Genomic DNA, 12,863 nt, shown 5'->3' with positions numbered 1-12,863 from the left:
GTCTCTCGGAGACTGTGCCATGTCCCTCGGAGACTGTGCCATGTCCTCGGAGACAGTGCCATGTCCCTCGGAGACTGTGCCATGTCCCTCGGAGACTGTGCCTTGTCTCTCGGAGACGGTGCCATGTCTCTCGGAGACGGTGCCATGTCCCTCGGAGACGGTGCCATGTCTCTCGGAGACGGTGCCATGTCCCTCGGAGACTGTACCATGTCCTTCGGAGACGGTGCCATGTCCCTCGGAGACGGTGCCATGTCTCTCGGAGACTGTGCCATGTCTCTCGGAGACGGTGCCATGTCCCTCGGAGACGGTGCCATTTCTCTCGGAGACTGTGCCATGTCTCTTGGAGACTGTGCCGTGTCCCTCGGAGACGGTGCCATGTCCCTCGGAGACGGTGCCATGTCCCTCGGAGACGGTGCCATGTCTCTCGGAGACTGTGCCATGTCTCTCGGAGACTGTGCCATGTCCCTCGGAGACTGTACCATGTCCCTCGGAGACGGTGCCATGTCCCTCGGAGACGGTGCCATGTCCCTCGGAGACTGTACCATGTCCCTCGGAGACGGTGCCATGTCCCTCGGAGACTGTGCCATGTCCCTGGGAGACTGTGCCATGTCCCTCCGACACTGTGCCATGTGCCTCTGACACTGTGCCATGTCCCTCGGAGACTGTGCCATGTTCCTCTGACACTGTGCTGTGTCCCTCGGAGACTGTGCCATGTCCCTCAGGGACTGTGTCATGTCCTTGGAGACTGTGCCATGTCCCTCAGGGACTGTGTCATGTCCCTCGGAGACTGTGCCATGTCCCTCAGGGACTGGGTGATGTCCCTCGGAGACTGTGCCATGTGCCTCTGACACTGTACCATGTCCCTCGGACACTGTGCCATGTCCCTCAGGGACTGTGTCATGTCCCTCGGAGACTGTGCCATGTCCCTCAGGGACTGGGTGATGTCCCTCGGAGACTGTGCCATGTGCCTCTGACACTGTTCCATGTCCCTCGGAGTCTTTGCCATGTCCCTCTGACACTGTGCTGTGTGCCTCAGAGACTGTGCCATGTCGCTCCGGGACTGTGCCATGTCCCGCGGAGACTGTGCCATGTCGCTCCGGGACTGTGCCATGTCCCGCGGAGACTGTGCCATGTCGCTCCGGGACTGTGCCATGTCCCTCGGAGACGGTGCCATGTCTCTCAGAGACTGTACCATGTCTCTCGGAGACTGTGCCATGTCCCTCGGAGCCGGTGCCATGTCCCTCGGAGACGGTGCCATGAATCTCGGAGACTGTGCCATGTCGCTCCAGGACTGTGCCATGTCCCTCGGAAACTGTGCCATATCCCTCAGAGACTGTGCCGTGTCCCTCAGAGACTGTGCCATATCCCTCGGAGACGGTGCCATGTCTCTCGGAGACTGTACCATGTCTCTCGGAGACTGTGCCATGTCCCTCGGAGACGGTGCCATGTCCCTCGGAGACTGTACCATGTCTCTCGGAGACTGTGCCATGTCCCTCGGAGAATGTGCCATGTCCCTCGGAGACTGTGCCTTGTCTCTCGGAGACTGTGCCATGTCCCTCGGAGAATGTGCCATGTCCCTCGGAGACTGTGCCATATCCCTCGGAGACTGTACCATGTCTCTCGGAGACTGTGCCATGTCCCTCGGAGACTGTGCCATGTCCTCGGAGACAGTGCCATGTCCCTCGGAGACTGTACCATGTCCCTCGGAGACTGTGCCATGTCCCTCGGAGACTGTGCCTTGTCTCTCGGAGACGGTGCCATGTCTCTCGGAGACGGTGCCATGTCCCTCGGAGACGGTGCCATGTCTCTCGGAGACGGTGCCATGTCCCTCGGAGACTGTACCATGTCCTTCGGAGACGGTGCCATGTCTCTCGGAGACGGTGCCATGTCCCTCGGAGACGATGCCATGTCTCTCGGAGACTGTGCCATGTCTCTCGGAGACGGTGCCATGTCCCTCGGAGACGGTGCCATGTCCCTCGGAGACGGTGCCATGTCCCTCGGAGACGGTGCCATGTCTCTCGGAGACGGTGCCATGTCCCTCGGAGACGGTGCCATTTCTCTCGGAGACTGTGCCATGTCTCTTGGAGACTGTGCCGTGTCCCTCGGAGACGGTGCCATGTCCCTCGGAGACGGTGCCATGTCCCTCGGAGACGGTGCCATGTCCCTCGGAGACTGTACCATGTCCCTCGGAGACGGTGCCATGTCCCTCGGAGACTGTGCCATGTCCCTGGGAGACTGTGCCATGTCCCTCCGACACTGTGCCATGTGCCTCTGACACTGTGCCATGTCCCTCGGAGACTGTGCCATGTTCCTCTGACACTGTGCTGTGTCCCTCGGAGACTGTGCCATGTCCCTCAGGGACTGTGTCATGTCCTTGGAGACTGTGCCATGTCCCTCAGGGACTGTGTCATGTCCCTCGGAGACTGTGCCATGTCCCTCAGGGACTGGGTGATGTCCCTCGGAGACTGTGCCATGTGCCTCTGACACTGTACCATGTCCCTCGGACACTGTGCCATGTCCCTCAGGGACTGTGTCATGTCCCTCGGAGACTGTGCCATGTCCCTCAGGGACTGGGTGATGTCCCTCGGAGACTGTGCCATGTGCCTCTGACACTGTTCCATGTCCCTCGGAGTCTTTGCCATGTCCCTCTGACACTGTGCTGTGTGCCTCAGAGACTGTGCCATGTCGCTCCGGGACTGTGCCATGTCCCGCGGAGACTGTGCCATGTCGCTCCGGGACTGTGCCATGTCCCGCGGAGACTGTGCCATGTCGCTCCGGGACTGTGCCATGTCCCTCGGAGACGGTGCCATGTCTCTCAGAGACTGTACCATGTCTCTCGGAGACTGTGCCATGTCCCTCGGAGACGGTGCCATGTCCCTCGGAGACGGTGCCATGAATCTCGGAGACTGTGCCATGTCGCTCCAGGACTGTGCCATGTCCCTCGGAAACTGTGCCATATCCCTCAGAGACTGTGCCGTGTCCCTCAGAGACTGTGCCATATCCCTCGGAGACGGTGCCATGTCTCTCGGAGACTGTACCATGTCTCTCGGAGACTGTGCCATGTCCCTCGGAGACGGTGCCATGTCCCTCGGAGACTGTACCATGTCTCTCGGAGACTGTGCCATGTCCCTCGGAGAATGTGCCATGTCCCTCGGAGACTGTGCCTTGTCTCTCGGAGACTGTGCCATGTCCCTCGGAGAATGTGCCATGTCCCTCGGAGACTGTGCCATATCCCTCGGAGACTGTACCATGTCTCTCGGAGACTGTGCCATGTCCCTCGGAGACTGTGCCATGTCCTCGGAGACAGTGCCATGTCCCTCGGAGACTGTACCATGTCCCTCGGAGACTGTGCCATGTCCCTCGGAGACGGTGCCATGTCCCTCGGAGACGGTGCCATGTCCCTCGGAGACGGTGCCATGTCCCTCGGAGACTGTGCCATGTCCCTCGGAGACTGTGCCTTGTCTCTCGGAGACGGTGCCATGTCTCTCGGAGACGGTGCCATGTCCCTCGGAGACGGTGCCATGTCTCTCGGAGACGGTGCCATGTCCCTCGGAGACTGTACCATGTCCTTCGGAGACGGTGCCATGTCTCTCGGAGACGGTGCCATGTCCCTCGGAGACGATGCCATGTCTCTCGGAGACTGTGCCATGTCTCTCGGAGACGGTGCCATGTCCCTCGGAGACGGTGCCATGTCCCTCGGAGACGGTGCCATGTCCCTCGGAGACGGTGCCATGTCTCTCGGAGACGGTGCCATGTCCCTCGGAGACGGTGCCATTTCTCTCGGAGACTGTGCCATGTCTCTTGGAGACTGTGCCGTGTCCCTCGGAGACGGTGCCATGTCCCTCGGAGACGGTGCCATGTCCCTCGGAGACGGTGCCATGTCTCTCGGAGACTGTGCCATGTCCCTCGGAGACTGTACCATGTCCCTCGGAGACGGTGCCATGTCCCTCGGAGACGGTGCCATGTCCCTCGGAGACTGTACCATGTCCCTCAGAGACGGTGCCATGTCCCTCGGAGACTGTGCCATGTCCCTGGGAGACTGTGCCATGTCCCTCCGACACTGTGCCATGTGCCTCTGACACTGTGCCATGTCCCTCGGAGACTGTGCCATGTTCCTCTGACACTGTGCTGTGTCCCTCGGAGACTGTGCCATGTCCCTCAGGGACTGTGTCATGTCCTTGGAGACTGTGCCATGTCCCTCAGGGACTGTGTCATGTCCCTCGGAGACTGTGCCATGTCCCTCAGGGACTGGGTGATGTCACTCGGAGACGGTGCCATGTCCCTCGGAGACGGTGCCATGTCCCTCGGAGACGGTGCCATGTCCCTCGGAGAATGTGCCATGTCCCTCGGAGACTGTGCCTTGTCTCTCGGAGACTGTGCCATGTCCCTCAGGGACTGTGTCATGTCCTTGGAGACTGTGCCATGTCCCTCAGGGACTGTGTCATGTCCCTCGGAGACTGTGCCATGTCCCTCAGGGACTGTGCCATATCCCTCGGAGACAGTGCCATGTCTCTCAGAGACTGTACCATGTCTCTCGGAGACTGTGCCATGTCCCTCGGAGACGGTGCCATGTCCCTCGGAGAATGTGCCATGTGCCTCTGACACTGTGCCACGTCTCTCGGAGACTGTACCATGTCTCTCGGAGACGGTGCCATGTCCCTCGGAGACTGTGCCATGTCCCTCGGAGACTGTGCCATGTCCCTCAGAGACGGTGCCATGTCCCTCGGACACTGTGCCATGTCCCTCAGGGACTGTGTCATGTCCCTCGGAGACTGTGCCATGTCCCTCAGGGACTGGGTGATGTCCCTCGGAGACTGTGCCATGTGCCTCTGACACTGTTCCATGTCCTTCGGAGTCTTTGCCATGTCCCTCTGACACTGTGCTGTGTGCCTCAGAGACTGTGCCATGTCGCTCCGGGACTGTGTCATGTCTCTCGGAGACTGTGCCATGTCGCTCCGGGACTGTGCCATGTCCCTCGGAGACTGTGCCATGTCCCTCAGGGACTGTGTCATGTCTCTCGGAGACTGTGCCATGTCCCTCAGGGACTGTGCCATATCCCTCGGAGACAGTGCCATGTCTCTCAGAGACTGTACCATGTCTCTCGGAGACTGTGCCATGCCCCTCGGAGACGGTGCCATGTCCCTCGGAGAATGTGCCATGTGCCTCTGACACTGTTCCATGTCCTTCGGAGTCTTTGCCATGTCCCTCTGACACTGTTCTGTGTGCCTCAGAGACTGTGCCATGTTCCTCTGACACTGTGCTGTGTGCCTGTGAGAATGTGCCATGTCCATCAGGGACTGTGTCATGTCCCTCGGAGACTGTGCCATGTCCCTCAGGGACTGGGTGATGTCCCTCGGAGACTGTGCCATGTGCCTCTGACACTGTGCCATGTCCCTCGGAGTCTTTGCCATGTCCCTCTGACACTGTGCTGTGTGCCTCAGAGACTGTGCCATGTCCCTCAGAGACTGTGCCATGTCCCGCGGAGACTGTGCCATATCCCTCAGAGACTGTGCCGTGTCCCTCAGAGACTGTGCTATATCCCTCGGAGAATGTGCAATGTCTCTCAGAGACTGTACCATGTCTCTCGGAGACTGTGCCATATCCCTCGGAGACGGTGCCATGTCCCTCAGAGACTGTGCCATATCCCTCGGAGACGGTGCCATGTATCTCAGAGACTGTACCATGTCTCTCGGAGACTGTGCCATGTCCCTCGGAGACGGTGCCATGTCCCTCGGAGACGGTGCCATGTCTCTCGGAGACTGTACCCTGTCTCTCGGAGACTGTGCCATGTCCCTCGGAGACGGTGCCATGTCCCTCGGAGAATGTGCCATGTCCCGCGGAGACTGTGCCATGTCGCTCCAGGACTGTGCCATGTCCCTCGGAAACTGTGCCATATCCCTCAGAGACTGTGCCGTGTCCCTCAGAGACTGTGCCATGTCCCTCGGAGACTGTACCATGTCTCTCGGAGACGGTGCCATGTCCCTCGGAGACGGTGCCATGTCCCTCGGAGACTGTGCCATGTCCCTCGGAGACGGTGCCATGTCCCTCGGAGAATGTGCCATGTCCCTCGGAGACTGTGCCATGTCTCTCGGAGACTGTACCATGTCTCTCGGAGACGGTGCCATGTCCCTCGGAGACTGTGCCATGTCTCTCGGAGAATGTGCCCTGTCCCTCGGAGACTGTGCCATGTCCCTCGGAGACGGTGCCATGTCCCTCGGAGATGGTGCCATGTCCCTCGGAGACAGTGCCATGTCTCTCGGAGACTGTGCCATGTCCCTCGGAGACGGTGCCATGTCCCTCGGAGACTGTGCCATGTCTCTCGGAGACTGTGCCATGTCTCTCGGAGACTGTTCCATGTCCCTCGGAGACTGTACCATGTCCCTCGGAGACGGTGCCATGTCCCTCGGAGACGGTGCCATGTCTCTCGGAGACTGTGCCATGTCCCTCGGAGACGGTGCCATGTCTCTCGGAGACTGTACCATGTCCCTCAGAGACGGTGCTCTGTCCCTTGGAGACTGTGCCATGTCCCTGGGAGACTGTGCCATGTCCCTCAGACACTGTGCCATGTGCCTCTGACACTGTGCCATGTCCCTCGGAGACTGTGCCATGTCCCTCAGGGACTGTGTCATGTCCTTGGAGACTGTGCCATGTCCCTCAGGGACTGTGTCATGTCCCTCGGAGACTGTGCCATGTCCCTCAGGGACTGTGCCATATCCCTCGGAGAAGGTGCCATGTCTCTCAGAGACTGTACCATGTTTCTCGGAGACTGTGCCATGTCCCTCAGGGACTGGGTGATGTCCCTCGGAGACTGTGCCATGTGCCTCTGACACTGTGCCATGTCCCTCGGAGTCTTTGCCATGTCCCTCGGAGTCTTTGCCATGTCCCTCTGACACTGTGCTGTGTGCCTCAGAGACTGTGCCATGTCCCTCGGAGACTGTGCCATGTCGCTCCGGGACTGTGCCATGTCCCGCGGAGACTGTGCCATGTCGCTCCGGGACTGTGCCATGTCCCGCGGAGACTGTGCCATGTCGCTCCGGGACTGTGCCATGTCCCACGGAGACTGTGCCATGTCGCTCCAGGACTGTGCCATGTCCCTCGGAAACTGTGCCATATCCCTCAGAGACTGTGCCGTGTCCCTGGGAGACTGAGCCATGTCCCTCGGGGATAGTGCCATGTCCCTCTGACATTGTGCCATGTTGCTCTGCGCCTGTGACATGTCCCTCTATGACTGGCCAGATTGATCTATGCCCAGCCAATGCTCTTGATGCCCTCAACTATGACCCTTTGTGATTGGGCCAAGTTCTGAAGCACCACAGCAATGTCCACGTGGGCCTGGAACATCTCTGCCTGTGATTGGGCTCCCCTGACTTTGTCTCAACTATTGACTGCACAGTGTGCCCCAAGCCTTGGACATCTTGACCCATGACTCTGACTTCTTGCCCCAAGCCATCCACTGCGCACGCCACCATTGAGTGTTGGCCTGGGTACAATGTATTGTTCGCACCGTCTCCTGCGCCTGAAGGTAGTTGGACTCCTCCAGCTGCACCTGTAGATGCCGGAAAGTTGCTGACACCCCCTCCTGTAAATCCTGGCTTTGTGTCTGCATCTTCACCAGTGATGAGATCATACTTTCCAGAAGCGCGATACTTGGCCGGACTGCAGCTGCTTGCTGGGATTGGGCAGCCATCCAACCGCCATCTTCCTGGGGAGTCCCTGCCTCCATGCAGCATGATTGAAGTGCGCACCAGATGGTGATGAGAACAAACAAAGAACAAAGAACAAAGAACAAAGAAATGTACAGCACAGGAACAGGCCCTTCGGCCCTCCAAGCCCGTGCCGACCATGCTGCCCGACTAAACTACAATCTTCTACCCTTCCTGGGTCCGTATCCCTCATTGTATTCGCTGAAATTCAGCGAATACAATCAAAACCAAATCAATCTCTCCTCATACATTCATCCTGCCATCCCGGTAAACCTTCGCTGCATTCCCTCCAGAACAAGAACATCCTTCCTCCAAAACTGCTCACAATATTCCAGGAATGGCCTCATCAAGGCCCTGTTTAATTGCAGCAAAACATCCCTGCTACTGTACTCGAATCCTCTTGCGATGAAGGCCACCATACCATTTGCCGTCTTTACCACCTGCTGTACCGGCGTGCTTACCTTCAGTGATTGGTATATGAGGACACTCAGGTCTTGTTGCATATTCCCCTCTCTTAATTTATAGCCATTCAGATATTAATCTGCCTTCTTGTTTTTGCTACCAATGTGGATAACCTTGCATTTATCCAAATTATACAGCATTTGCCATTCATTTGCCCACTCACTCAGCCTGTCCAAATCTCACTGAAGAATTTCTGCATCCTCCTCACAGCTCACCCTCCCAGCCAACTTGGTGTCATCTGCAAATTTGGGGTTATGACATTTTGTTCCTTCATCTAAATCATTAATATGTATTGTGAATGGCTGGGGTCCTAGCACCAATCTTGGCAATCTTGTTTGCGGCCACAAAAACACCTATCTACGCCCCTTACAGTTGAATCCCCTATAAGTATTGCATTCCAACACTTTTTACTCCTCCCCTCTGCAGCAGAACCAACCGTGGTGCAACGAATTTGGCTGTTGCTCCTTTTCCCTGAGAGGTCATTCTTCTCAATAGTATCCAAAATGGTGATTGCAGGGGAATGGACACAGGAGATTCCTGCACTGCCTACCTCGCTCTCGTGCTGTGTCTGGTGCTCACTCATTCCATTCCTGCCCATGGAGTCTGAGCCTGCGGTGTGACCGCCTCTCTATACATGCTATCCACACCACTCTCCACCACGTGGATGCTCCACAGTGTCCGCAGTCGGCACTCCAGCTCCGAAACCAGGGCTTCCAGGAGCTGTAGCTGGAGATACTTCCTGCACATATGCTGGATCTGGGCACTGGAAATGTTCCAGGCTTCCCACATGGAGCAAGAGGAGAAAACCATGGCTTTGAGCTCTCCTGTCCATGACTTACAAATTTAAATTAAAGCTTTGGAAGATGCTTGATATCAGATTATATCCAATTCTCTATGGCCCTTCTTTCTTCGTCCTCTTTACTACCAATTATAGCTCTTATAGATTATAAACTACAAAAAACTATAAACTACTTCCCGTACCAGCCTCCCCGAATAGGCGCCGGAATGTGGCGACTAGGGGCTTTTCACAGTAACTTCATTTGAAGCCTACTTGTGACAATAAGCAATTTTCATTTCATTTCAAAAGTATTTTCAAACTGTAAGTGATAAAATAATAAAAACTTACCTGACCTTACCCATTACTTGCCAATAAGCTCTCTCTCCTGTAGCTGCAACTGGTGCAGCAGGGCAGGACCCCTCACAATTCAATTCCCACACTGTTTCAAATTCCCGATAACCACACTCACTCTGGCTGATTCTCACTCCGAATGTGCTCTCTCCCACTGCTTGTGTGCAACGCTCACTCTATCTACCACCCTTATTTTTATTTTCAGTTCTCCTCTTCTTTGTTCTCTAGTAAATTATCATAACCCTCTTTTTACTGCTTGATTTGAATCTTTACATCTCAACATATTTCACAATATGATTACATTTATCCACTAAATTATAGTTTTTATTTTAGTGCCTTCATTAAGGTTGTTTCTAAGCCTGGTTATGCTGGGAGGAAAGCTGGGGAATCATTTCAAAAGTTTCATTCAGATAAAGTTATTAAGCTTTTCTTAAAACAAGAACACAAGTACTCAAGAATGAAAAAGATTTTGCAAATAATTAGACCCTTGCAGCTTTTGGCTCATGTTTTAAAAACACTTTAGTATATTAAGTTGAAAGATAAGAGATGCAGATTAATTCTCTTTTAAAAGTCATGCATTGTCCTCATTTAATTTGATATTAGCATTACTTAGTAAAATTATAGTATATTGGGAATTGGGAACGTTGAGTTGATTGAGGTATTGAGTTTTCGACAGGAAATGCTATGAGGCAAAACTTAGATTGTACAGTTACAGTGTTCCACTGGAAAGAACACAGTTACAGTGTTCCACTGGAAAGAACACAGTTACAGTGTTCCACTGGAAAGAACACAGTTACAGTGTTCCACTGGAAAGAACACAGTAACAATGTTCCACTGGAAAGAACACAGTAACAATGTTCCACTGGAAAGGACACAGTTACAGTGTTCCACTGGAAAGAACACAGTTACAGTGTTCCACTGGAAAGAACACAGTAACAATGTTCCACTGGAAAGGACACAGTTACAGTGTTTCACTGGAAAGAACACAGTTACAGTGTTCCACTGGAAAGGACACAGTTACAGTGTTCCACTGGAAAGAACACAGTTACAGTCTTCCACTGGAAAGGACACAGTTACAGTGTTCCACTGGAAAGAACACAGTTACAGTGTTCCACTGGAAAGAACAGTTACAGTATGCCACTGGCAATAATACAGAATTACAGTATGCCACTGGAAAGAATACCATGGCAGTTTTAATTTAGAGTTTATTTCTGTTGTGTAATGCTTGTCCTTTTGCTGCAGATTCCTGCTCTTGGATTGTGCTGCTGTGAAGAAGTCAAAGAAACAAAGAACTGGCAAATGATTGAACCCCCAGTCAGGACACTGACTCATGGGCCCAACCCAGCATTTAGCTGGAAAGAGACCATATTGCAAATTTGACATTACATTCACTGCATAATTTCTTCCCACTGAACCAATCATAACACACAACTAGGTGAAGGTAGTGGTTAAATACCTAAAGTCCAACTTAATAATAACACTGAAAGAACGAACATAAGATCATAAGAATAGGAGCAGAGGTAGACCATTCGGCCCCTCGAACATGCTCTGCCATTCAATACAATCATGGGCAAACCATGATTGGCCTCAACTCCACTTCCCACCCACTCCCCATATCCCTTGACTCCCCCCAGAATCTAGAATTCCACCTCAGTCTTGAATATACACAATGACTGAGCACCTACACCCCGATGGTATAGAGATCTCCAAAGATTCACAACAATTTGAATGAAGAAATTGCTCCTCATCTCAATCTAAAATAATCAATCCCTTATCCTGAGAATATTTCCCCGAGTTGAGACTCTCCAACCAGAGCAAATAATCTGTTTCAACCCTCTGGCGAATCTTATAGGTTCCAATTAGATCAACTCTTACTCCTCTTGTTACGATCCCAACTGATCTTATAACTGTATGGGAAGGTTCCAGAATACAACCCTTGCTCAAAAGACAATGGCTGGGATTCTCCGTCCCACCGCACCCGTTTTCTGGCGCCGTGGCCCCTGCCGGCAGCAGGATCCTCTGTCCCGGTGGCTGGCCAATGGAGTTTCTCATTGTGACCACCTCCACACCGTCGGGAAATCCCCGGCCGTTAGTGCGCTGCCAGCGAAGGGGATGATCCCACCAACAGAAATGTGGAGGATCAGAGTCACAGGATCTCTAATTAGTTTTTACTTTAAGAAAAAAACATTTATTAAACATGATAGGTTGGCCTTGTTCACCATGCATTTTCACGAATTGGATGACATCGAACATTAGGGGGGGTTGGGAATGTCAAAATTAATGATGATTCTTTTTCATTGGTGGTTTTGTATTCAAAATGGTGGGAGCTGTGTGAGGGTGGGAGGGATGAGGGGATTGTGGGCTAGGGGATTGCCATTGTATTTGTTGTTAGTGTTAATTATTTGTTATTGTAAATATGATGAAAATGTGAAAAAGGAGAATAACAATATTTATATAAACAAAAACATGATAGGTTGGATTATGCTACAACACTCCCTTACTCCCCTCTCCCAATAGTTTAGGAAATACACACATATTTTAGAATTAGACAGACTAAAAAGTACATCTTAAACTATAATGGTCTCAGGAACACAAAGTTCTTTTAAGCTGTGGTCAAATACTCTCCACTCGGAACCCGAGTGGACGTCTGTGGATCTCTCCTCAAAGTCCCCCCAGATGATTGTCACATGAGTTTCCAAACTCCACTCCAAAAACACACGCTTTAAAATCTTCTTTCGCAACAATGCTTTCCATCAGCGGTTTGTAATCTGAAATCCAGTCCAGGTTTTCCAAATGATACTTTAAACAAAACTTCCATTCCACTTTAAACACCGAATCCAGTATTCAGGTTTTGTAACTCTCTACTCAGGAGTTCTTTGCCTTGACTTGGATTGGATTGGATTGGATTTGTTTATTGTCACGTGTACCGAGGTACAGTGAAAAGTATTTTTCTGCGAGCAGCTCAACAGATCATTAAGTACATGAGAAGAAAAGGGAATAAAAGAAAATACATAATAGGGCAACACAACATATACAATGTAACTACATAAGCACTGGCATCGGATGAAGCATACAGGGTGTAGTGTTAATGAAATCAGTCCATAAGAGGGTCATTTAGGAGTCTGGTAACAGCGGGGAAGAAGCTGTTTTTGAGTCTGTTCGTGCGTGTTCTCAGACTTCTGTATCTCCTGCCCGATGGAAGAAGTTGGAAGAGTGAGTAAGCCGGGTGGGAGGGATCTTTGATTATACTGCCCGCTTTCCCCAGGCAGCGGGAGGTGTAGATGGAGTCAATGGATGGGAGGCAGGTTTGTGTGATGGACTGGGCGGTGTTCACGACTCTCTGAAGTTTCTTCCGGTCCTGGGCAGAGCAGTTGCCATACCAGGCTGTGATGCAGCCTGATAGGATGCTTTCTATGGTGTATCTGTAAAAGTTGGTAAGAGTCAATGTGGACATGCCAAATTTCCTTAGTTTCCTGAGGAAGTATAGGCGCTGTTGTGCTTTCTTGTGGTAGCGTCGACGTGGGTGGACCAGGACAGATTTTTGGAGATGTGCACCCCTAGGAATTTGA

The 12,863-nt window shown here is 52.9% G+C and overlaps 1 protein-coding gene across 1 annotated transcript in view; it reads left to right on the top strand.

Moving 5' to 3' along the window:
• Window positions 1-11,615, top strand: part of LOC140427632 (ubiquitin-associated and SH3 domain-containing protein A-like) — a 348,965-nt gene extending 337,350 nt beyond the window's left edge. Inside the window, 1 exon segment of the mRNA XM_072513054.1 lies at window positions 10,537-11,615. Coding sequence (XP_072369155.1) covers window positions 10,537-10,674 — 138 coding nt within the window. The 3' untranslated portion in view covers window positions 10,675-11,615.
• Window positions 11,616-12,863: the final 1,248 nt, after the last annotated feature.

This window comes from Scyliorhinus torazame, chromosome 8 (assembly GCF_047496885.1).
Source record: "Scyliorhinus torazame isolate Kashiwa2021f chromosome 8, sScyTor2.1, whole genome shotgun sequence".
Taxonomy (NCBI): Eukaryota; Metazoa; Chordata; class Chondrichthyes; order Carcharhiniformes; family Scyliorhinidae; genus Scyliorhinus; species Scyliorhinus torazame.
This window is presented reverse-complemented; position numbering and strand designations above follow the sequence as displayed.